The sequence below is a fragment of the Acartia tonsa genome, chromosome 14 (assembly GCF_053477335.1).
Source record: "Acartia tonsa isolate MP-2025a chromosome 14, ASM5347733v1, whole genome shotgun sequence".
In the NCBI taxonomy this organism is placed as follows: Eukaryota; Metazoa; Arthropoda; class Copepoda; order Calanoida; family Acartiidae; genus Acartia; species Acartia tonsa.
The window spans coordinates 31,475,032-31,497,440 of record NC_137273.1 but is presented as its reverse complement, the minus strand read 5'-3'; the positions used below and the strand labels follow the sequence as shown (position 1 = coordinate 31,497,440).

The window sequence follows — 22,409 nt, the reverse complement described above, 5'->3', positions numbered from 1 at the left end:
TTGATATTTCATTAAAATATATTTTAAAGATTTATATAGTTGAAAAAAAAATTAATTTAAACCTTATAAAAATGATGAAAATAGCTAAATCCAAAACATTGAAAACATTATTTTTAAATTAAAATATAAATTATTAACATTTTAAATAATTTTCTTGGGTTAGATGAAGCTATTTTACATCGAGTAATTTTAGTTAGACTTTAAAACATTAATTTTCGTTTTATTCATATTTTAGGACGATTTAATTGGTTTTAAGAACTTATATTTACAATAAAATATTAATAGAAAAGGCATTAAAGCCCAATAATAATGTTTAAGCAGCTTATAGTGACGTCATACAAAACAAATAACCAATGATAGGCCAGTATTTATTTTACCATTGATTAATAAACATGTTTACTGGCCTATCATTGGTCATTTATATTGTATGATTATATTGTATATTACAGGCACTATAAACTGCTTCATTAACGTTTCTCTAAAATGGTGCAATTTGGGATATCTAAGATTTATATAAAGTTTCAATTGAAATGCAAAAATCTACACTAATTATGAAACTTTACAAGATCTTCGTAAAAAAACACTTCTATTTGAAAATAATATTCGCTTAATATGAAAAAAGGCTTTTAAGAAATTAAGAAACCTTAAAATATAGAAATACTTTTAATAATTGGAATATTAATATATTATCATTACGATATATAAATACATTTTATAGCAGGAATCTACAAAATGATTCCTTAAATCATTTAAAATATTTATTAATTTTTAACAATAACTTAAAAACTAAACAAAAATTGGACTCCTAAAATGATTTTAGTATCTTTAATTTACACTAACAGCATTGTTAAACAAGGATGACAACATCCATAAAAGCGAAGCACTGAAACGGTAGGACAAACGGACATTAACACTTGTATAGTGTTAGAACTTAATTATCATAATATATATTTATAAGAGTCAAATCAAAATTGTAAGTAAATTTGTTGAAAAACTGCTTGATACAGGAAAATTTTTATGGACATACTTACATTTTTAGGACTTGATTATAGAGTTGCTTCGCTTAATATATTATAATTTGTTGTCCCAGGAATCAATATACCAAAAATCAGATCAATCCGATGATTAGATCACACAAAAATTTGTTGTTAAAAAATTAAAAAAATCAACATGTTTAAAATGGACGTACGGACATTTTGGTAATGATTATAGAGTTGCTACGCTTTCTAAATCGTACCTAATTACTAAAGGAATCACCATGCACAATTTGAAATCGATAGGACAATTCTAACATGCCTAAATTAACGGAAAAAGCTATCCGTTACGGACGTACGGACGGACGTACGGACGGACGGACCGACCCTAATTATAGAAAAGCTTCGCTTTTAAAAAGAAATAGTGCCGTTTTTTGTTAATTAAAGATTTGATTGCTAAAAGCTGATTAAAAGAATAAAAAAAGGACATTTAAGAAAAATCAAGTTATTTGAAACGGAATGATTTTATCGCTATTAATTTTACAAAAAAAAAAGTTATTCATCGCTTCGTATTATAAACAGTTTTCCGCAAATATTGAAATAAAAATTAAAGACTGAAAACAGTTTTGTTAACTATTAACGAGGGACATAAGTCCCAGGCTAACAAAACTGGTATTAATTTTATCATTTTTATTCAAATAGTCGAGAAAAATTGTCTGTAATACTGGACAAAAAAAACTTTAGAAAAGAAACTGAAGAAATATGGCATTTAATAATATTGAAAGCAATTTTAATCTACTATGTAAACTATGATAGGCAATTCTACATATAAAAATTGAGTGCGGGATGTGTTTACTTATAGAGATGCCACGCATTATTAAAGCTATGCATTAAGAGATATAAGTTTTCCGGAATTTTAATGTAGGGAGTAGATTTGAAATCTGCATCAAATTTTAAGGATTTTTTATAAAATTCGTTTTTTGTAAAATTCTTTATCTAAAAGCGGAAATACATTTTAAGTTAATTAATTTTGACCAATAGGATAGGTGGATTTTAAACTACCTGCGCTCTAATTGGTTGAATGATGTACGACATCCAATCAGAGCGCAGATTTTTTAAATCCACCAATCACGGATGCCAAAATTAATTAACTTAATTTGTATTTCCGCTTTTAGATAAAGAATTATACAAAAAACGAATTTTATAAAAAATCCTTAAAATTTGATGCAGATTTCAAATCTACTCCCTACATTAAAATTCCGGAAAACTTATATCTCTTACTATGCATAGCATCTATATAAGTATTAGAATCCCTGGATCTGGTGTAGTTCACGCTATAAAGTTGCTGGTATCGAGTATTGAAAAATACGAACATTAAAAAACGGCCAACCTGGTAACCGTATATATTATGTTTGGACATTATTGAAACCGTTGGAAAAGGCCTAAAAATATTCTGAAATAATCAATCCTCAAACAATAATCTCGCAGCACACGTAAATGCACGATAAAGACATATTTTTCGCGCATTTTCTTTAGGTACACACTTCGTGCACATTATTCGATCTTGGCTATTAGAGATTTTTTATATGCCGCCTATAACAATGTGCAGGCTTAACATGTTGGTTTAACCGTTTGGCCGGTAACAGCCTTTAAAGATTTTTTGAAGATGATCGTTCCCTGGAAAATTTTACCGTGAACTGCATCAGATATAAAAAACTATCTCTATAAGCAGGAAAAGGAAAGGATAAAAAGACGACTATGGCAATACATATTATGGATATAAGATCTAGTGAAAATTGCAAAGGAACTAAAAAAAACTAATATTTTATCATATGAAATTTACAATATTCTTGAAATGTTAGAATATTTATGTTACGTATAGGTGAACTTTTAAACGTTGGTTAATTTTTAATTTTTAAAAAAGATTGAAAATTTTTAAGTATTTAATTCAATTTGTAATTAGGTAAAAAGTTTATTCTTGGTAATTTTTTTTCTTTTAATTGACGATGAGTGATGTTGCGGGGCTCAAGTTTGTTTGTATTGAATTGCTGGGCCCATTTTGTGTATTTGTTTTATCTGATCTCTTCGGGTTTCTGTTGAATTGGTTGGGTTAACCTAAAAAAATAAATAGAATTCATAAGTAGCGAAGCACACATAAAAATCATGGAATTGACAAACGGATAAAGTGAGTAATAGAGCAACTATTCAGTTGTCATTAACAAAGCAAAAAGAAAGAGAAAATCGCGAAACCTTTAAAAGATTAGGTTTATCTCTTTGGAAATGACCGACACATACAGACGAGCAAAACAATGCATGGAATAGATGCGCGTTAAATCTTCACAAAAATTTTCTCAATCTTTAAAAGCTCCAGAGAAAAATCACATTTCCCCCATAACGTTTATGAACTGACTGACTGACGGACAGACAAATTGAATTATAAGTCTTTAGATTGTATTTGTTGTGCGTATCATAGGGAGGGTATGCTGTTACACAAAGGTTTATAAACACACTTAATTATTCGTTGGCTTAGAAACTTAAGAAAATTTATTTTATCTTTATCTTGATAGGCTGTTAAAAACTAGCAGTGTCCAAACTTCCCCCCCCCCCAATAAATCTAATATTAAGGGATATTTTTGTTTATCAAAATTAATTTATCTATTTTCTTGTCTATTGACTTATCCCTTACGATCCCTGTTAGTAATAAGACCGTACCTAACGTTATTTCATAATACTGAGAGTACGATAAAGAAAACGTGTAAAAATATTTCATAAAAGCAATTTTTAGCTTATATAAACTTTGCAAATCAATAAATAAAATTGTACTCTTTTTACGACCTAGTTTTTATTAGTAGCGAAGCTACTCTATAATTCAATTTGTCCGTCCGTCACTCCGTGCAATGTTATTTTCTCGGCTGCTATTCAAGATAGATAGCTGAAATTTTTAGTGAAGATTCCTATGCATGTGCGCATCTAATCTATATTTTGTTTTGTCCGTCTGTCTGTCGGTCATGCTTCAACAGATGTAAAAGATATTTTTTAAGGTTTCGTGATTTTTTTTTATTGTTATAAAAACTGAAATCTGCTCTATAACTCAATTTCATTGTCTGTTGGTTCATTCAATGATTTTTTTGTGCTTCGCTACTTATGGATGTTATCATCCTTGTTATTTTATTGCCATTATTTTTGTGTATTTAAAGTACAAATGAAATATTGGCGAGTCAAGTACAAATATAAGTTTTATAATAACGTTTTCTTATTCGTTGGATTGAACTTTGGGGACTTTATTGCATTTTTTATTAGTTCATTAAGTTGATTGTCACAACGTTTCAACCACTAATTGTTATCAACAGAATGGGTAATTTAGTGTATCATCATTATTACATGAGGGAGGGATGTATTGTTTATCAATTTATCGGCCATTGTCTTGTCCCTTTAGATAGTGTATTGATTTTAAGAAAGAAAAATAACCCCCTTATAAATAAAGTATGATCAATCGAACATAACCCATTGATGCAGGTAAAACGGTAATTACCCCTGCTGTGGATTAAAATTATTGGTGAAAAAGTTTGGAAACTAAAAGTTTGTACCAAAAAACCAAGATTTAATGTAAGTACCCAAAGTTTTAATGCCACTAAATATGTTTGTAGTACAACTTTGGGTACAAAATTACCTATTTATTTCTTCTTAGATTTCTGCTGTGTTGCCGCCCTTGGTGGGGTCACAGGTCGGCTAGAGTTCAGGCCGCCGTACGGAAACTTCTTCTTGTCGGCCGGCTGGAAAAATAAAGATTATTTTAGCGGTCTATTAACTGCATTTTTACTGTCTGATCATATTTCTATACTATTTCTTAGGTAACTTTATTAAGAGTTTATTTTTGTGGTTTAACTAGTAAGGTTTTCATTTCAACTGTCATTATCCTGTTATATAAAGCAGTAAGCTTTTTCGTCTTTAGCGATTGATGTACCGATAAATTCTCCTTTACTTTGAGGCTTCCTATAGGTTCAGGTAAGGTTAACTTTTTTTTTTTTTTTTTTGGGGGGGGGGGGGTTGAGGAGGTTATCTACAACTTCCAAAGAGAAATCACCCTTTAAAAAAATACTTTTTCTTTTTAAAACTTTCATCGAAAATTGGGGTGGGCCAACTTCCAGCCCCCCACCCTTAAGTGCCCCTACAGGCTTCTAAAGTCTACATACAAAACCATCTCTTAGTCTGTTATTTTATGTCTCTTTATATGCCCATCCCATATGTCTGTCCGTCCTACCTTAAGGATCTGGAAAGAGCACATGAGTGTTTCATCGACTGACATCATGGCCCCCGCGTTGTCAAACTCTCCACAATAGTTGGGCGCACTGAACAGGGTCACCAGCTGACGCTTGGCGAAGAATTCGTAGCCATCTTCTACAACCTGATAAAATTACATATTTTAAAAATCTAGTATATCAACATTTTTATGGATGGACAAATACATTAAGTGATTTATAGAGAAGGTTTTCAATTGTATCTTGAATAGCAGCTGAGAAAATATTATTTCATTCATAGCATTACGTACAGACTGACAAAATAGAGTGGCTTAGATATATCACTATATGGCTAAGAATATCCTATTAATTTATGCTGTAATAAAAACTGATTTATACCACTCTGGTTGCACAAAACCTTTGGTCCTTTTGATCCAATAAAACAGGAATATTTTTCTATACGAGGCCGGACAATCTTATATTATCGAAAAAAATCGGTATAATCCTTTTAGGATTTTTTAAAAATTTAAAATTTCGAAGAGGATAACGACAAAAACTTTTGCATTGATTCCAGAAATAATTAAACAAGGATGACAACATCCATAAGTAGCGAAGCACAAAAAATCGTCGATGGGAATACGTACAGGTAGATTTAAAAGGTTTTTACTAAAATCAAGAATAGATTTATTGGATAAAATAAACATGAAACCTTGTTTTATTTTGCATGATGACGATGGTCAAAGTAAATTATATTAAAGATGCTCATAACAATGGGAAAAATTATTTTGATAAAAGTTTGAAAATTGCATCAAAATAAACAAAGATATGGGGAAATATGTAAAACAATACACTGAAGATATGGAAAAAAGTGTTAAATATATAAAAATAGCCTAAAACCTGCCAAAATGGCAGTCTGTCCGTCATTTAATTTTGATATCTATAACTGAAAAATTTTGAAAATCGGACTATAAACACTGAAGATATGGAGAAAAATGTTAAATATATAAAAAACAGCCTAAAACCTGCTAAAAAGGCAGTCTGGCCGTCATGATTGTTTTCTTTAAAAGACGGGAAACTTAATTTTGATATCTATAACTGAAAAAAATTTGAAAATCGGACCATAAACACTGAAGATATGGAGAAAAATGTGAAAAATATAAAAATAGCCTAAAACCTGCTAAAAAGGCAGTCTGGCCTTCATGGTTGTTCCTTTAAACGACGGGAAATTTAATTTTGATATCTGTAACTGAAAAAATTTTGAAAATCGGACCATAAACACTGAAGATATGGAGAAAAATGTGAAAAATATAAAAATAGCCTAAAACCTGCTAAAAATCGGTCCGAACGCCAATGATGTTTTATAGTCAATTGTGCTCCTTAATGATGGGAATGTTGTCAAAAAATTTCAGCATTCTATCTTTTATAGGAGCTGAGTAAATCCCATTTCCCCCATAGCGTTACGGACTGACTGACGGACAAAGTGAATTATAGAGTAGCTTCGCTACTAAAAATGAGAGCAATTTATTTACAACAGGACGTACTTACATTCCATAATTCTAGTGTAGCTGCTCTACTAATCAACACTTTACCTGATGCGCTCTACAGATGAGGTCAAAGTCATGTTTGTGCAGAAATTTTGAGACCACCTCGACGCCAAATGTGAAACTCACGCCACGATCGTTCTCGCCCCAGCCCATTGTGTCCTAAATAATGTATTATATTTATATAGTTCATAAAATCACCGCAGTTTTTACAAGGCTATACTAGCGCCAATTTAGTGAGATAGCTTCACAATTAATTAAAAGGATTCGTCTGCTTGGAATCCCTTTAAAAGTTTTGACAGATTATGAGGCCAGATTGGCCATCATAAAGACTTAATTTATCTATTTTTTAAAGAGTAATTATGACAGGGGAAAAATGTCGTCAATTTAGGTTGCCAACTCATTAATTGAATAGTTCGTTAGAAAGGGATGAGTTAGTAATTTTAGCCGGCTGCAAGTTTTACTTTATTAGAGAACATAAAAATCTGGTGTAACATCCAATAAATAATAAATCCATTGATTAGAAACTAAGTCAGAACAACGTGAAGAAAATTAATGCAAATTAAAGAGCTGCTTCGTAACAAACAAGGAAAATTTAATGTCATAAGGAAAAAATCCGCTAACAGCATTGTAGAATGTACTTATTTCTAATTGCCTTTCCCTCTCTATACATATATACAATGCCAGGGGTCTATAGGGATTAGACAATGACGGATAAATTCATGTGCATCTCATGGATACAAAAAATACCAATTCTGTAGATTACAATTAGTGGTAGAAACGTTATGGCACTCAACTTTAAGAACATGCCAATCAAAATTCAATGACAATCTCCAAAGTTGTTAATAAGAAAACGTTATTGTAAAACTTTGGGGACTGGTGTTATAAACAGCCCATTGTCCCCTTCTTCCTGATACAATGTACGTTGCAATGAACATTTGTTTCAGAATGCATACAATTTAGCGTTTGATATAAATAAGTAAGCCTTTTGATGTTACTTATTTATCGTATCGTATTATAGACAGCTTTTCGCGCATATTAAAAAGAAAAATTATGATTAAAACCAGTTGGCCCTGAGGAGCCTAAGAAAAAGGCATCTAGTTTCACCTTTCTACCAATTCAAAAGATTTTTAACCATGCTTTGTTTGGCATTTGGGACATCTGAAAAGAGAGTCCCTAAGGGGAGAGGTTTTTGATTCTGGTGGATTTTTATGATTAAGGTTTCGTGATTTTAAACTTTTATATTTTGTAAAAAATATTATAAATAAATAAATCTTGCTAAAACCGTAATCTTTTTTCATTCCATAAAGGCAAAACTACAAAATGTATGAACACTCAATGTTTACAAGTATAAAATATGCACAAAAACAAATGTATGTATAGTCTCTAGACATACTCTCTAAATCAGCCAATAGGAGAACAGTGGTACATTCCAGACATGTCATTGGTTGAAATTGTATACAGATTTTAGTAGGATAGGGCATATTTTTTTCATTTCGTTCGCATAATGAGTCTGCTATAAAATAGTCGCATTTCTAAAGATAAAGCTTTTCTTGTGGATAAATTAGATGGCAATCCGTCAAATTTTTGGACCGGATTCGGATAAAAAAATGGCGGATTTCCGCGGATTCCGGATTCTTATTTTTGGCGGATTCCGGATTCGGATTCTAGCAATATTTTAAAAGGCTTTTTAAAAAAATTCAAAAAATTAAGTGCTACATATGTCCTAAAAATTAATGTTCTTGGTGTTCTCTATAATTCACTTCCAAGAATCGAACCAGATTTTAAAAGATTGTATGTATGTATAATGATGATAATCTTTGCCTTCAAAATTTGGTCGCTTGTATAACTCTTGAATGCAAAAAATAAACAAATGTGTTTGTCTGATATGACGAATTTTGTTGTTAGATGGACCATCAAGATATATTATGTCTATTGCTGAAACAAGTGTATATTCTCTGTATAAAGATTAGATAATAGTTTCTGCATAAATAATATGTAATATTTATGTTTATTATGTACTTTGAAAATATTTGTAAGATAATATTTAACAAGTTATTTATCACATCCTCTTATGACCAGCTTTCCGAAGATATTAAAATAAAAATTTTTACATTGATTTCAGTTTTGTTAACCCCAAGGAGCCGAAGGCCTGGGCCAGGACACCCTGAGTTATTCTATAATTTAATATTAGTGAAAAATATGATAAAATACATGATTTTTCAGTTCTAATCCAGCGGATTTAATTAAACATGTATTTGAACTAGGTACTGAACAAAAAAAAAATCACACCTTGTTCAGAAAGATAAGGAGTTAATATTTAGTTTTTAACGTATTACAGGCAGATTTTAAATAATTTAAATTAATGACTTATTTATTATCCATTTGTTATAAGATTTAAGCAGGACCTCAGCCATACTCTACAGAGGATAAGGATATAAGTAGACAAATTTTGGGAAATATGATATGAAATATAATATTAAATTATTTATGATAACTTCATATATATTACTAGCAGCCACGCCTAAAGAGAAGAAGAGCCTCTAGGGGCACTTAAAGGAAGACAACCCCACACTTTCAATATTAACTTTTAGAAGTAGGGTAATTTTTATCTAAGGGCGATTTCTCTTACGGGGGTTGGTGGTACCCTCACCTTTAAAAGTTTAAAACCTTCCCAGGACCCATGAGAAGCTTCATTGTATAGAACCATATAGGTTCAGTGGTTAGCAAGATTTTGCATAAATTATTACCTTCATTCCCATGTGATTTCATCTCATGAAAAAATTTAGTCAACACGAACTAAGAATTTTAGTATTAGCTCACCTTTAGAAATAAAATTAAGTACATATTAATTCAGGAAGGGAGGACACATGTGGGATGTTTATTACACTAGTACCCAAAGTCTTATAATAATGTTTTTATATTCGTTTGGCTTAATCTTTGGGACTTTAATTGAATTTTGATTGGTTGATTTATTTAGTTGAGTGTCCGAACGTTTCAACCACTAATTTTAATCTACAGAAGGGTGGATTTTGTGCATCATCATTGGGTATGTACATGAATTTATCGGCCATTATCTTATCCCTGCATATTAACTAATCAAGTCATGTGAATTAATTGTAAAAAATCACTTGCAAAAATACTCCAATATATTTTTTTTGCACGAGTCTTAATTACCCAATAGTGTTCGGCCAATCTGACTGAGATTTATGGACATACAAAAATTTAAAAAAACGGCATATACCTAAAAGGAACACAACATCAATAAGCTAGAAGCACAAAAAATTTGTCGTTTGACAAACAGACAAAGACGGTATAGAGTAAAAATATGTACATATACGCTTTGGTAGCATGACAGACCGACGGACCAAGCAAATTGTAAACTAGTTGCTAATAGGTACATGGAATTTTAAAAAAAGAATTAAGCTGTCTATCTTGAATAGAAGTCAAGAAATTTACGTTTAAAGATTGACAGCTGACAGTTATTGGTACTAAGATGGAGAATCCAAAATAAAAATCTATTTGGTCCATCGGTTTAAATGACAATATTTTATGTAGTTAATTTACTATCATATCATTTTCTCTTTATTTGTTTTATGACCGGTAAACATTTGCTGTGTAAATCACTTTGACCGTTCGTCCATCAAAAATGTTTGTGCTACACAACTTATAATGTTGTCCTCCTTGTTTGTGTTTGTGTGTGAATTTTCAATGTTATTTTGAATGGACACCCGAGAATGAAAATCTTTTTCTTTATTCGCAATAATCAAAGTTGGAAATAGAAAGATACCAGAGCCCAGTAATTAGAAAGATTCAAACCTTTCATTAATGTCCCAAGCAAAAAGGTAATGAATTGAAGCAATCAAAGGCAAAGGGAACTATGCATGAACGTGAGCAAGTGATTTTAAGCACCTTTCAGTAATAAATTTGAGTATTTTTCTAGTAATTATACTAGGTTTCTGTTAAATATGGTTATATCAACTAAGAAAAATAGGTTTCACCATGGTTTTCTCTAAAAAAAACGTGGTTAAGAGATTTTTGAAGAAATATCATCAAATGTTTTGTTGGGTAAACATAAACTTTTGTCAGTCATTTAGCCATCCCTATTAGCAGAAACCAAGTAAATCAACCAAAAAAGAGCCTGCTGGAATGTCCTTAATATGACTTACATTTGTTCGTACATAGTCTCCTTTACGTTTTGAAGAAATATCTATTATTTTATTTCTTAACAGAAACCTTTCAATTTACTAAATCTACCGGAAGAACACTTTGTATATAAATATTACGTAATACTTATACCACGTTAGGAATATTAATTCAATTTTGATTGGGTTGTACAAACTTTACCAATTATTATAATCTACAGAAGGGGTAATTTTGTTTTTCACAATTGGGGATTAAATCAATTTATCGTCCATTGTCTTAACCCTCGAGATCCCTGATAAAGAACTGGTATGATCCAGATACTATATAGCAGTGTAACAGCCTCGATATTCAAACAAAACCGCAGTAAAAAAATTTAACGGATTTTTTCTGTATCAATCTAATATTTCAGTACGTGTTGCTTAAAAGCTTGAAACGACTAGATGGATTAAGATTTATAAGGTAAAAAAGGGATATACCAATGGAGGATTTTTATATTCATCCCCAATAATGATAAACTTGAGTATCCCCTCTGTAGATTGAAAATATTTGTAGAAACGATTTGACACTTCTAGTTTGAACCCTACAATCAAGCATTTACTAAAAGGTTTTTGAATCAACTAATAAGAAAGTGTGCACGTAAAACTTTGGGTACCAGTATAATTTACAGTCCAATGTTCCCTCCCTGAGCATATTATAAGAACCATTTTAAAACTTATTTAGCTAAGGGGGGGGGGGGGCGTAATGACATAAGCTCTTAAACCGTGAGCAAAATGGTCTAAATATTGAGCTAGACCCTTCAAACTTGGTATATAAGCTTAGTCCTATAGGTATTACATCTAAATGTCAAAAAAATCCAAAATTTTTTATTTTTAGGTTAGGTTAGGTAAGAAAAACCCTGCGGAAATGGGGTTTTTAGGCTTTTTTTGGTCTATTTTGATGTGGAGACTTGCCTTAAATTGTTTTTTCTTAGGGTTTTAACTTAAATACACTGTATCTATTCATATGGACATTATTTAAGATGATTCAGCAAGTCGGGGACCGACCCCAGGGGGCTAGGTGGGTGGCCCACAGGGGTTAAGTTCATTTTTTCCAATATATTTGTTGTGATACATCAAATTATAGGTTTTTTAGGTCAAGGAACTCAAATTCAGAGCTAAAATAAGCATTAGACTAATCTGAAGCTAGCCCCAGCGGGCTAGGTTGGTGGCCCGCAGGGGTTAAGTGCATTTTTTGTAATATATATCTTGTTGTATATCAAACTATAGGTTTTTTAGGTCAAGAAACTCAAATTCTGAGCGAAAATTAGCATTAGACTGACCTGAAGCTAACCCCCCCGGGCTAGGTTGGTTTTCTGCAGGGCTTAAGAGCATTTACCTAACCTAACCTAGAAACTTACTTATATTTTCACAGGTTTTTTTCTTGAATAAACTGTGTCTATTAATGAGGACTTTATTTAATATGATCCAGCAAGTCGGGGACCGACCCCAGCGGGCTAGGTGGGTGGCCTGCAGGGGTTAAGTGCATTTTTTTCAATATATATGTTGTGATACATCAAATTATGAGTTTTTTAGATCAGTTAACTCAAATTCAGAGCTAGAATTAGCATAAGACTAATCTGAAACTAGCCCCAGCGGGCTAGGTTGGTGGCCCACAGGGGTTAAATGTATTATTTCCAATATAGATCTTGTTATATATCAAAATAAAGGTTTTTAAGGTCAAGAAACTCAAATTCAGAGCTAAAATTGGCATAAGACTTACCTGAAGCTAACCCCTGCGGGCTAGGTAGATTTTCCACAGGGCTTATGTGCATTTTACCTAACCTAGAAACTTACTTATTCTTTTTTGTTTTTTTCCTTGAATAAACTGTGTCTATTAATGAGGACATTATTTTAGATAATCCAGCAAGTTGGGGACCGACCCCAGCGGGCTAGGTGGGTGGCCCACAGGGGTGAAGTGCATTTTTTCTAAAGTATGTGTTGTCATACATCAAATTATAGGTTTTTTATGTCAAGAAACTCAAATTCAGAGCTATTTTAAGCATTAGACTGACCTAAGGCTAACCCCCACGGATTAGGTGGGTGGCCTGCAGGGGTAAATTTTCCAAACTATGTGTTGTTATACATCAAACTATAGGTTTTTAAAGTCAATTTGGAGCTAAAAAGAACACAATAGCAACCTGATGCTAGTTTTTTCGTGGTATGTGGTATACATTAAATAAAAAAATTGTATCCTATTAGCATATTAAATTCTTCCACCGCTAACATTATCAAAATTTAAATTCTTTCAAATATATGCCATATAAATGTAGTTTAACCAATTAACCAGGAAAAAATATGCAGTTCACTAAATTAAGTTCAAATGCATTTCGTGAAACTACCCCTTTGAATTTTTGGACCTAAAAAACCTATAATTTTATGTATGACAACTAAAAATGCACTTAACCCCTGCGGGCCACGCACCTGGGGTCTTAAATCTTAAATAATGTTCTAATAAATAGACACAGTTTATTCCAGAAAAAAACCATAAAAAAACAAGTAAGGTTCTAGGTTAGGTTAGGTAAAATGCACTTAAGACTTGCAGGCAACCCACCTAGCCCGCTGGGGCTAGCTTCAGATTAGTCTGATGCTTTTATTAGCTGTAAATTTTAGTTTCTTGACCTTAAAAACCTATAGTTAGATGTATGACAACACATACTTTTCAAAAAAATGCATTTAACCCCTGAGGGACACCTCCTAGCCCACTGGGGTCGGTCTTCGACTTGCTGGATCATCTGAAATAAGGTCCTCATGAATGGACAGTAGACCGACTCAGAATTACCACTTTTTTTGAAATTCAATGGGCGCTCTATTTCAACCCATTCCTTTTATGATATCAAGACCAATGATACCAAAAAAAGTGTTCTAGTAGCTTTTTTTCAGCAATATGTCAAATTCGATTTTCATAAAAAAGGGGAAGGTTCCCCCCTGGGGGTGAAATTTTTTTTTCTTTCAAACCATGGCTTTATACACCTTCCTGAATTCGTCTTGAAGAGTACATTAAGGATCAAAAAACGATTTTAAAATATTTTGATCATAGCAAGAGCTATTCTCAAAAAACTAACAATTTTGGCCATTTTAGCAAAATCAGGTGATTTTGACGGTTATTTGAGGATAACTTTTTCTGGGATCAATATTTTTTAAAAACGTTTTTTGATTCTTAATGTACTCTTCAAGACGAATTCAGGAAGGTGTATAAAGCCATGGTTTGAAAGAAAAAAAAATTTCACCCCCAGGGGGGAACCTTCCCCTTTTTTATGAAATTCGAATTTGACATATTGCTGAAAAAATAGTCTGAGAACACTTTTAAAGGTATCAATAGTCTTATATTTATGAATAGAATGGGTTAAAATAGCGCGCCAAAAATTTTTGCATCTTGAGTCGGCCTAATGGACAGTTTATTTGAAAAAAAAAATATAAAACGTAAGTTTCTTGGTTAGGTTAGGTAAAATGCACTTAAGCCCTGTGGGCTACCTATCTAGCCCGCTGGGGTTAGCTTCAGATTAGTCTAATGCTTATTTCAGCTCTGAATTTGAGTTCTTTGACCTAAAAAACCTATAATTGGATTTATCACAACATATATATTGGGGAAAATGCACTTAACCCCCGCAGGCCACCCACCTAGCCCGCTGGGGTCGGTCTTCGACTTGCTGAATCATCTGAAATAAGGTCCTCATGAATGGACAGTTTGTTCTAGAAAAAAATCCTAAAAAAAATAATAAATGTAAGTTTCTAGGTTAGCTTAGGTAAAATGCACTTAAGCCCTGTGGGCAACCCAGCTAGCCCGCTGGGGTCGGTTCCCGACTTGCTGGATCATCTTAAATAAAGTCTTTATTAATAGACACAGTTTATTCAAGAAAGAAACCTGTAAAAATATAAGTAAGTTTCTAGGTTAGGTTAGGTAAATGCTCTTAAGCCCTGCAGAAAACCAACCTAGCCCAGGGGGGTTAGCTTCAGATCAGTCTAATGCTAATTTTCGCTCAGAATTTGAGTTTCTTGCCCTAAAAAACCTATAGTTTGATATATAACAAGATATATATTACAAAAAATGCACTTAACCCCTGCGGGCCACCAACCTAGCCCGCTGGGGCTAGCTTCAGATTAGTCTAATGCTTATTTTAGCTCTGAATTTGAGTTCCTTGACCTAAAAAACCTATAATTTGATGTATCACAACAAATATATTGGGAAAAATGATTTTAACCCCTGCGGGCCACCCACCTAGCCCCCTGGGGTCGGTCCCCGACTTGCTGAATCAACTTAAATAGTGTCCATATGAATAGATACAGTGTATTTAAGTTAAAACCCCAAGATAAAACAATTTAAGGCAAGTTTCCACATCAAAATAGACCAAAAAAAAGCCTAAAAACCCCATTTCCGCGGGGTTTTTCTTACCTAACCTAACCTAAAAATAAAAATTTTTGGATTTTTTTGCCATTTAGATGTAATACCTATAGGACTAGGCTTATATACCAAGTTTGAAGGGTCTAGCTCAATATTTAGACCATTTTGCTCACGGTTTAAGAGCTTATGTCATTACGCCCCCCCCCCCTTATAAAATATTAAAATTGGCTGAATGGAGAGCACACAAAAAATATGATAACCTCGAGCCAAAATATCCAGAAAGTCAAAGAAATTGGATTTAGATTTTCTGTTATGATAACTTATTCATAACTTTTTCTTACAATTTTTTATCAACTCAATACCTATTTAATCATGAAATCCAGAAATATCCTATTAAAACTATTCTTACCTATTCATTTTAAAGTTTTTTTTTTACATTATCAAGAAAAGAGGTAGTTTTAGAACACATTAATAAGTAAACATAAAAAGCCTAAAAATGCTTAGTTGTTTTGGAATCCTTTTCATAAAACTATTTATGTTTGGAATTGTTTATTGTTTTATTGTTGTGCCATTTCTAAAAGATATCAGATCATCAACTTATTTGGATCTTATCAAAATAGGAGTCATAAGCTAGTTAAGTCCTTACTTTTTGGAGACCACTCTTTAGGAGGTCTCTAAATCAATACAAATGACGAGAAACTTAACTATAAAAAATAGTATTTTTATCAAGTATATCTGTTGATCTAATTATCTTTCACATAGACCAGTGTTTCGGAGGTCTCTAGGGCCATAAAATTACGATAAAGCATTTTAGTTTTTTTTTATCAATTGTTGTAAGAAGTACTACACCCACCTCTTATTTTCAATTCATAAAAAAATAAGAAAAGGGGGTTTTCTGTTTGAAGGAAAGCAATACAATAATAATAACAATCACCTTATCCGGATCTGACCAGAGGAGGTCACATAGGAGTCCTTGATCTGGTACATCTGTTGGTCTCATGATCCGGCGGATCTGCTCCATGCTCTGCAGGTCGGGGGACAGGCCTCCGTGACAACAAAAGATCTTCTCGTCGACTAAAATAATAATATGAAAGGTTTACATAAAAATTAAAGGAACAGAAGCTGAAGGAATGCAGTCAAAATTCATTACAGGTGGGACTTCTAATTAAAGGTTAATAATCTTACAGATGACGAAACACTCTGGGTATTATGACAACAAACAGACAACCAATCCTTTAATTGCACGACTATTGTCTGAAAGTTGTAGCTTTACTCTGTTAGTGTCTAGCGACGGATTTGGTAGCAGTAGGTAACATTTAAAAACCACCAAGGGACCTAAAAGAAGCCTTCATAAAATGGAGAACCTAATCGGTTCAATAGTTATCGAAAACTTAGGCTACAGACAGGATAAAATAACCCCCCACAGTGGAAAAGTAGCAGCAAAATGTATTTTTTTCAAGTGATATATCCCTGTATAGCTATTTATTGCGTTCCCAATAATATTTTTCAAAGAAATACCGACAACATTTCACACCTACAGTATAAAACTTAAACAAACAAATCCATCCACAATTTCCAGGGAGGGAAGGGACATTGCACTGTAAATTACACTGATACCCAAAGTTTTCTTAAACATGCCTTTTCCCTTTTATACGTTGGCTCAAAATTTTGATTAGTGGGCTTCAACCTAGCAGTGTCTTATATTTCCAACCAATAAGGGGAAATTTTCTTCATAATCAATTCAATGGGGATTTACAACATTTTATCATCCATAGCTTATCCCTTAGATTCCTGACAATTTTTTTTCCTTCTAATTTCTGCGAAATAGTGAAAAATTACAAGAACCTTTATTTCCTTGAAAAAAGTTTTATTTTTTCTTTTGATAGGACACAAAAAAATTATATATTTCGACCCCCTCAATCTTTAAAGCTCTGAATACAATGTCCTACAGAAAAGTAAACCCCCACCCTATTTTTCAATATTAGTTCAGAAATTTTTTTTTTTTGGGGGGGGGTTATTTTTTTCCTAGTGTCGATTTATCCAGGGAGGGTGTTGATACCTTTCCCCAAAATAGTTACAAATCTTCCCAGGCCCTATGTGAAGCTACCCTGTAAAGAAGAACCATATCGGTTCAGCGGCTAACAGATCTTACGGTACAAACAAATAGACAGATATACATCCTGTTACTTTATTTTCAGGATAAACTATTTTAGTGGCCACCTTTAAGATATAGTCAGAAAGAGACAGTAATAGATAGACAATAATATTGCAAAACTATTGAATATTTTTTTTTCACAATAAAAAGGGAACTATGCACGAACGAAAGCAAATAATTTTAAGCACCTTCCAGCAGTGAACCTGAGTAATTTTTAAGTGAATATACTTGGTTTATGCCTAGTTTAGTTAGAAATTAACCATGGTTTTATATGAAAAAACATTGAAATTATAAGAATGTTTTGATGAAATATTAAGAAATGTTTTGGGAGTTCAAAAGCTTTGACACAAAAGTATATTATTTCGATGAAAAATGTGTATTTAGAAATAGGGGTGGTAACTTGTAATATTGTAAACAGCATTTGATTTTCTTTGCCGTGTTATTTTATTTAGTCTTTGACACTCAACAAAACATTTGATGATATTAGCTGAAAAAGTATTTTATTCACATAAAACCATGGTGCAATTTAATTCTATTAGTCTATATAACTATTAACTATATTAAACACAAACCTTGTATATTCTCGTTCGTGCATACTCCCCTTTCAAATAACAGACAGGCAAAATATAAGACTCAAGGGAAAAGATATAGAAGAAATAGATAGATACTGTCTACGTCAGCCCATAGGAAAATAATAGAGAAACAATCTGGCCATATTCTTGGTTAGTAAGTGTACAGAGTTTAATACTAAAGGGCAGTTATTCGCATGAGTCAGCTAGTTATTCTTAGGATAAAGCTTTGATTTGGTAAATAAAATTTGGTATACGCTTGTTGTCGGGGCGGTAATAGGTTCGAATCTCGGCCCGACACCGCGTTATAACTAAAAACTTCAAAAATGGTGCCTACTGCTGCTTTGTCAGGTGCGCAACTTATATAGTTAGAGTAAGGGTTATGCCTTGGCCCATAAATAGACGCATGCACAGTTAGGGGACTTGCAATCATGCACTTAGCAAGATTTGGTTCGGAGATAACCAAAATAACACCTAACGGAGCCGTTTGATTTTGGTGCGGCTCCGGCTCCGACCTAAAATCAAGAAAATCTCGACATATTTTTTTCTCCCAAGTCTATTTTTGACTTTTGAAGGTTTTAAAGTTCAATTTTTGATAAAAATGGACTTGAAAAACTTAAAAGGGGCATTTGCACATGAAAAAACAGAGTTACAAAATTATAATTTATAAAAAAATCTCTTTATTTATCTAGTCCGGAGCCGTTTTTCAACGAAAATACGGCTCCAGCTCCGGCTCCAGCAAAGTGTGGCGGCTCCACGGCTCCCGGCTCCGAAACACTGCAATGGTGTATCCCGTCCTCTCGAGGTTATCCAGGTTAACTTAGGCAGCTACAGGCGGACAGTTGAAACATTCTATTTATCTATCTATCAACTTACCAATGGCAGATACAGGCAGACAGTTGAAACAATCTATCTATCTATTTTTAACTTACCAATGGCAGCTACAGGCAGACAGTTGAAACAATCTATCTATCTATTTTTACAGGGTTTCGGATCCGGATCCGGATCCGCAAGGATCCGCATATTTTGAGTCCAAGGATCCGGATCCGCAAAAAAAATGCGGATCCGGATCCGGATCCTTAGACTCCAAAAAATGCGGAAAAAATGGAAAAATCTACCTAAATTTATATAAAATCTCAGACATTCTCTTGATGAGAGCCAATCTTTAAGGTTTAGGTTCAGACTTGAAAATTAAAAGTATTTTTGACTTCGAATTGAAGAATAAATTTTTTTGAAAAATTTGGTGATTTTATTTTTATTGTCAAAGATCCGGATCCGGATCCAGTAGGATCCGGATCCGGATCCGCACTGACCAAATTTTGAGGATCCGGATCCGGATCCGCATAAAATCAATGCGGATCCGAAACCCTGTATTTTTAACTTACCAATGGCAGCTACAGGCAGACAGTTGAAACAATCTGTGAAGGTTTTCCATAGCTTGATGTTGTATCTGCGCTTACCTGAAAATAAAAATAAGAAATTAATATAAGAAATATGTGTGTCTGTCTGATCGGAGGCCTAAAATATCATTAACTGCAAGAATTATTGGGTTCTACTTGTCAGGGAATATACTTCATCATGATAAAGCGGCTACACCCCTAGATGCCTAATATCTAAACGTTCGCTAGGCGGCGCTAGTCATATTTTTTTATTTCAGGTGATTTCCTTTCAGATGTTGGTGGTACCCTCAGCAAAATAGATATCTTTTTACTTAATTTTAAGTATTATCTATATTTCGTAAGTATGAGTTATATTTGTTGGGTTGTAAAATATATATTAAAGGCAATATTGACATTCTGATAAGAGTCGTTGTTACAGAGGGATAGGACAATAACAATATATCAAGCTTATTACCCAATGCTCAAAATTAACCCTATCAAGATTCAATCCAAACCCTCCTTTTCCATACGAATCCAACGAATGACTGAATTATTTCAAAACTTTAGGTGTTCGTATAATTTAGAGTCCATTATCCCCTCCTCCCTCCCCCTGGAATAAATCTAATTAAGATATTGAAAATACCATCACAAACACTTATTGTAATTACCTACTCTTAATTTGGTCACTTTTTAGTTAATTAGATATTTTTAGTAGCGAAGCTACTCGAATATTCTTATGTGATGTTGTTCTGTTTAAACGTAAATGAAACGTCTAAATAAGTTAGCGGCAACGCCCCGAGGGGCTCTGAGAAGTAAGTCAAATCTCTACTTTCAATTCAAGTTCTAAAATGAAAAGACTTTTTTTCATGGGGGGGGGGGGGGTATTGTTCTATGGGCAATTTCACTTGGTAGGGTTGTGGTTTTCTCTCCCTAACCGTTCCTCAACCTTTAGAAAGCCGTCAGCGAGATCCAACGCTACAAACAGACATACTGTTACCTTTCCCAACGATTGAAAGATTTAATTATCTTTCATTTAACTAGGTATATAACATTATGTTTTAATTCACAAAGCTAAAACTCGTTTTTTTACATTAAAAGTTTAGAGGAAAAATTGTTTTTTTTTCTATTGTCAAAATACTAGGAGAGGCGAAAATCTATAAAACCAATTTATATTTTTTCCAACTGTCTGCTGTTCTTTACTATTAAAATATTTTTTGACGATTTTCCTTTAGGTAGTTGTTGAAATTATTTCGTACAGTTTTGTTTACTTTTATGAAATAATCAATCCTATTAGATTAGTAAAGTAGTATTTTTTTCTTCTTTTTTACTTTTAAGGGAAGCTTCGTAGAAGTCCCTGGACAGTTTTAGGCTATTGATTTTAGATTCTAGCTATAGGTTGCAGGTTTTAGGCTATTTTTCTGCCTCCTTCTTACCCCTTTTATGCTAGGGTAACTTTCGCTAATAACTACTTTTGCTTTAAAGAAATACTATTTCGTCACACTTATGATTTTTTTCAATTTATTCCTTATCAATGAAATTTTTAAAATCAAAATTGAATATTTATCAAGCAGTTAAATTGATTAATTTCACTATCATTTTAACTTTTGAATATTAGGTCAGGGTGTAGCGCAGCAATAACAAGCGAAAACATTTTATCTGTTAGAATTCAACTGAACCAATCGAGTTCTCCATTATAGGGATCTTTCAAATAGGTCCCGGGATTGGTTTAAACTATAGTGCTTAAGAAATTAAGGAAGTTAAGTCTGTAATTTTCATGAAAGAACTAACTTGAAATTAAAATAATTGGACGTTCAAATTAATTAATAACTTTAGTAGATTTGACCTACTTATGAAATTGTGAATATATGAAAATCTAAATCTTTGTGCTGTAAGAAAAGATCTAATATTCTTTTTCATCTCAAGCTAAGAAGTTTGGATAAAGATTAGATCGAAAAAGTTATGGTTAGACTCCCTATTTGTACGTCAACCTCGGGGACTTTAAAAGAATTTTTTTGGCCATTTTGAGGGCACATCCGCAACAATCCCACACATCATACACTTAGCCGCTCCCAGCTGTTATTAGCCGGTTCTAGCAAGAAAGCGGCCTATAATACATCTAAAAAATAGTTCCTGGTAACATTACTATGAATTAAAGCAAAAATAGCCAAAAACGGCTAAAAGGCTGAGCCTTTAGCCATTATTTTTCCAACTTTTTTTCTTTCTATTTCGTGAAAAAAAAATTACTCATGTCATTTGCGCACTGATTACGAGAGGATTGCATACCCCCCCCCCCCCCCTTTATGCTACATTGAAGCATAGGGTATGCTTTGAAATAACAGGTGCAAATCTTACTCATTTACAAAAGTAATATGTTTTAATATTTACAAAGTTAATACATCGTTTGAAAAAAACAATACAGTACTTATCAAATGCTTAATCTTTGTCAAAAATACATAAATTATAATTTGAATAAGAATTGTCCCAGCCTTTGTTCCAGACTATGGAAAACTTGCAAGAAATTGGACATCATACAAAAAGCAAATATTCAAAATTAGACTAGAAAGTTAATTTATTAAAAAAAAAAGATTTTTTTCAGCAATATCAATATTAAAAAGATTTTAAATGAAATAAAAATAAAACTGCAAATCAGTACCTATTTTTTTTTGCATAATCATTTAATTTGGACGTTAAGATCTTGCTATTTCAATGAAATATTCCTAAGCTATTTTTCTGCCCCTTCGAAAGCTGGAGGCTAAGGGCGAAGATAGGTATAACATAACTTAGCTTTATTATCTTTTGGTGCTTTAGCTGGTTTGAACTAAAATAAAGTAATTAAAAGTATTGCTTCTTTTAAGTTTATACACTAAATGTCTGCACATTAAAATCTCAAGACTGGCTATTGTTATTGCTCAATAGACTCCTGTAATAAGTAATCGAAATCTTAAAACATCATAATACTTTTAATCTTTAGCAGCTGAGTTGAACTAAATTTTTTTAGGGAAACTTAGTATGAGCTCTGTGCTTATATTA

General features: G+C 32.7%; 1 protein-coding gene and 1 long non-coding RNA gene across 2 annotated transcripts in view; both read right to left on the bottom strand.

Moving 5' to 3' along the window:
* LOC145306189 (uncharacterized) lies at window positions 1–582 on the bottom strand. The gene is made up of 2 exons (XR_013874919.1): window positions 448–582; window positions 1–258 (listed from the first exon to the last, which is right to left on the bottom strand). It is a non-coding gene; the product is annotated as an uncharacterized LOC145306189 (long non-coding RNA).
* Window positions 583–2,879: 2,297 nt separating this feature from the next.
* The window catches only part of LOC145306186 (serine/threonine-protein phosphatase PP1-gamma catalytic subunit B), a 50,769-nt gene continuing 31,239 nt past the window's right edge, over window positions 2,880–22,409 (bottom strand). Inside the window, exons 7-12 of the mRNA XM_080148192.1 lie at window positions 19,386–19,460; window positions 16,211–16,350; window positions 6,802–6,915; window positions 5,236–5,379; window positions 4,645–4,747; window positions 2,880–3,089 (exon numbers count right to left, since the gene is read on the bottom strand). Coding sequence (XP_080004318.1) covers window positions 4,649–4,747; window positions 5,236–5,379; window positions 6,802–6,915; window positions 16,211–16,350; window positions 19,386–19,460 — 572 coding nt within the window. The 3' untranslated portion in view covers window positions 2,880–3,089; window positions 4,645–4,648. The remainder of the gene's footprint in view (window positions 3,090–4,644; window positions 4,748–5,235; window positions 5,380–6,801; window positions 6,916–16,210; window positions 16,351–19,385; window positions 19,461–22,409) is intronic.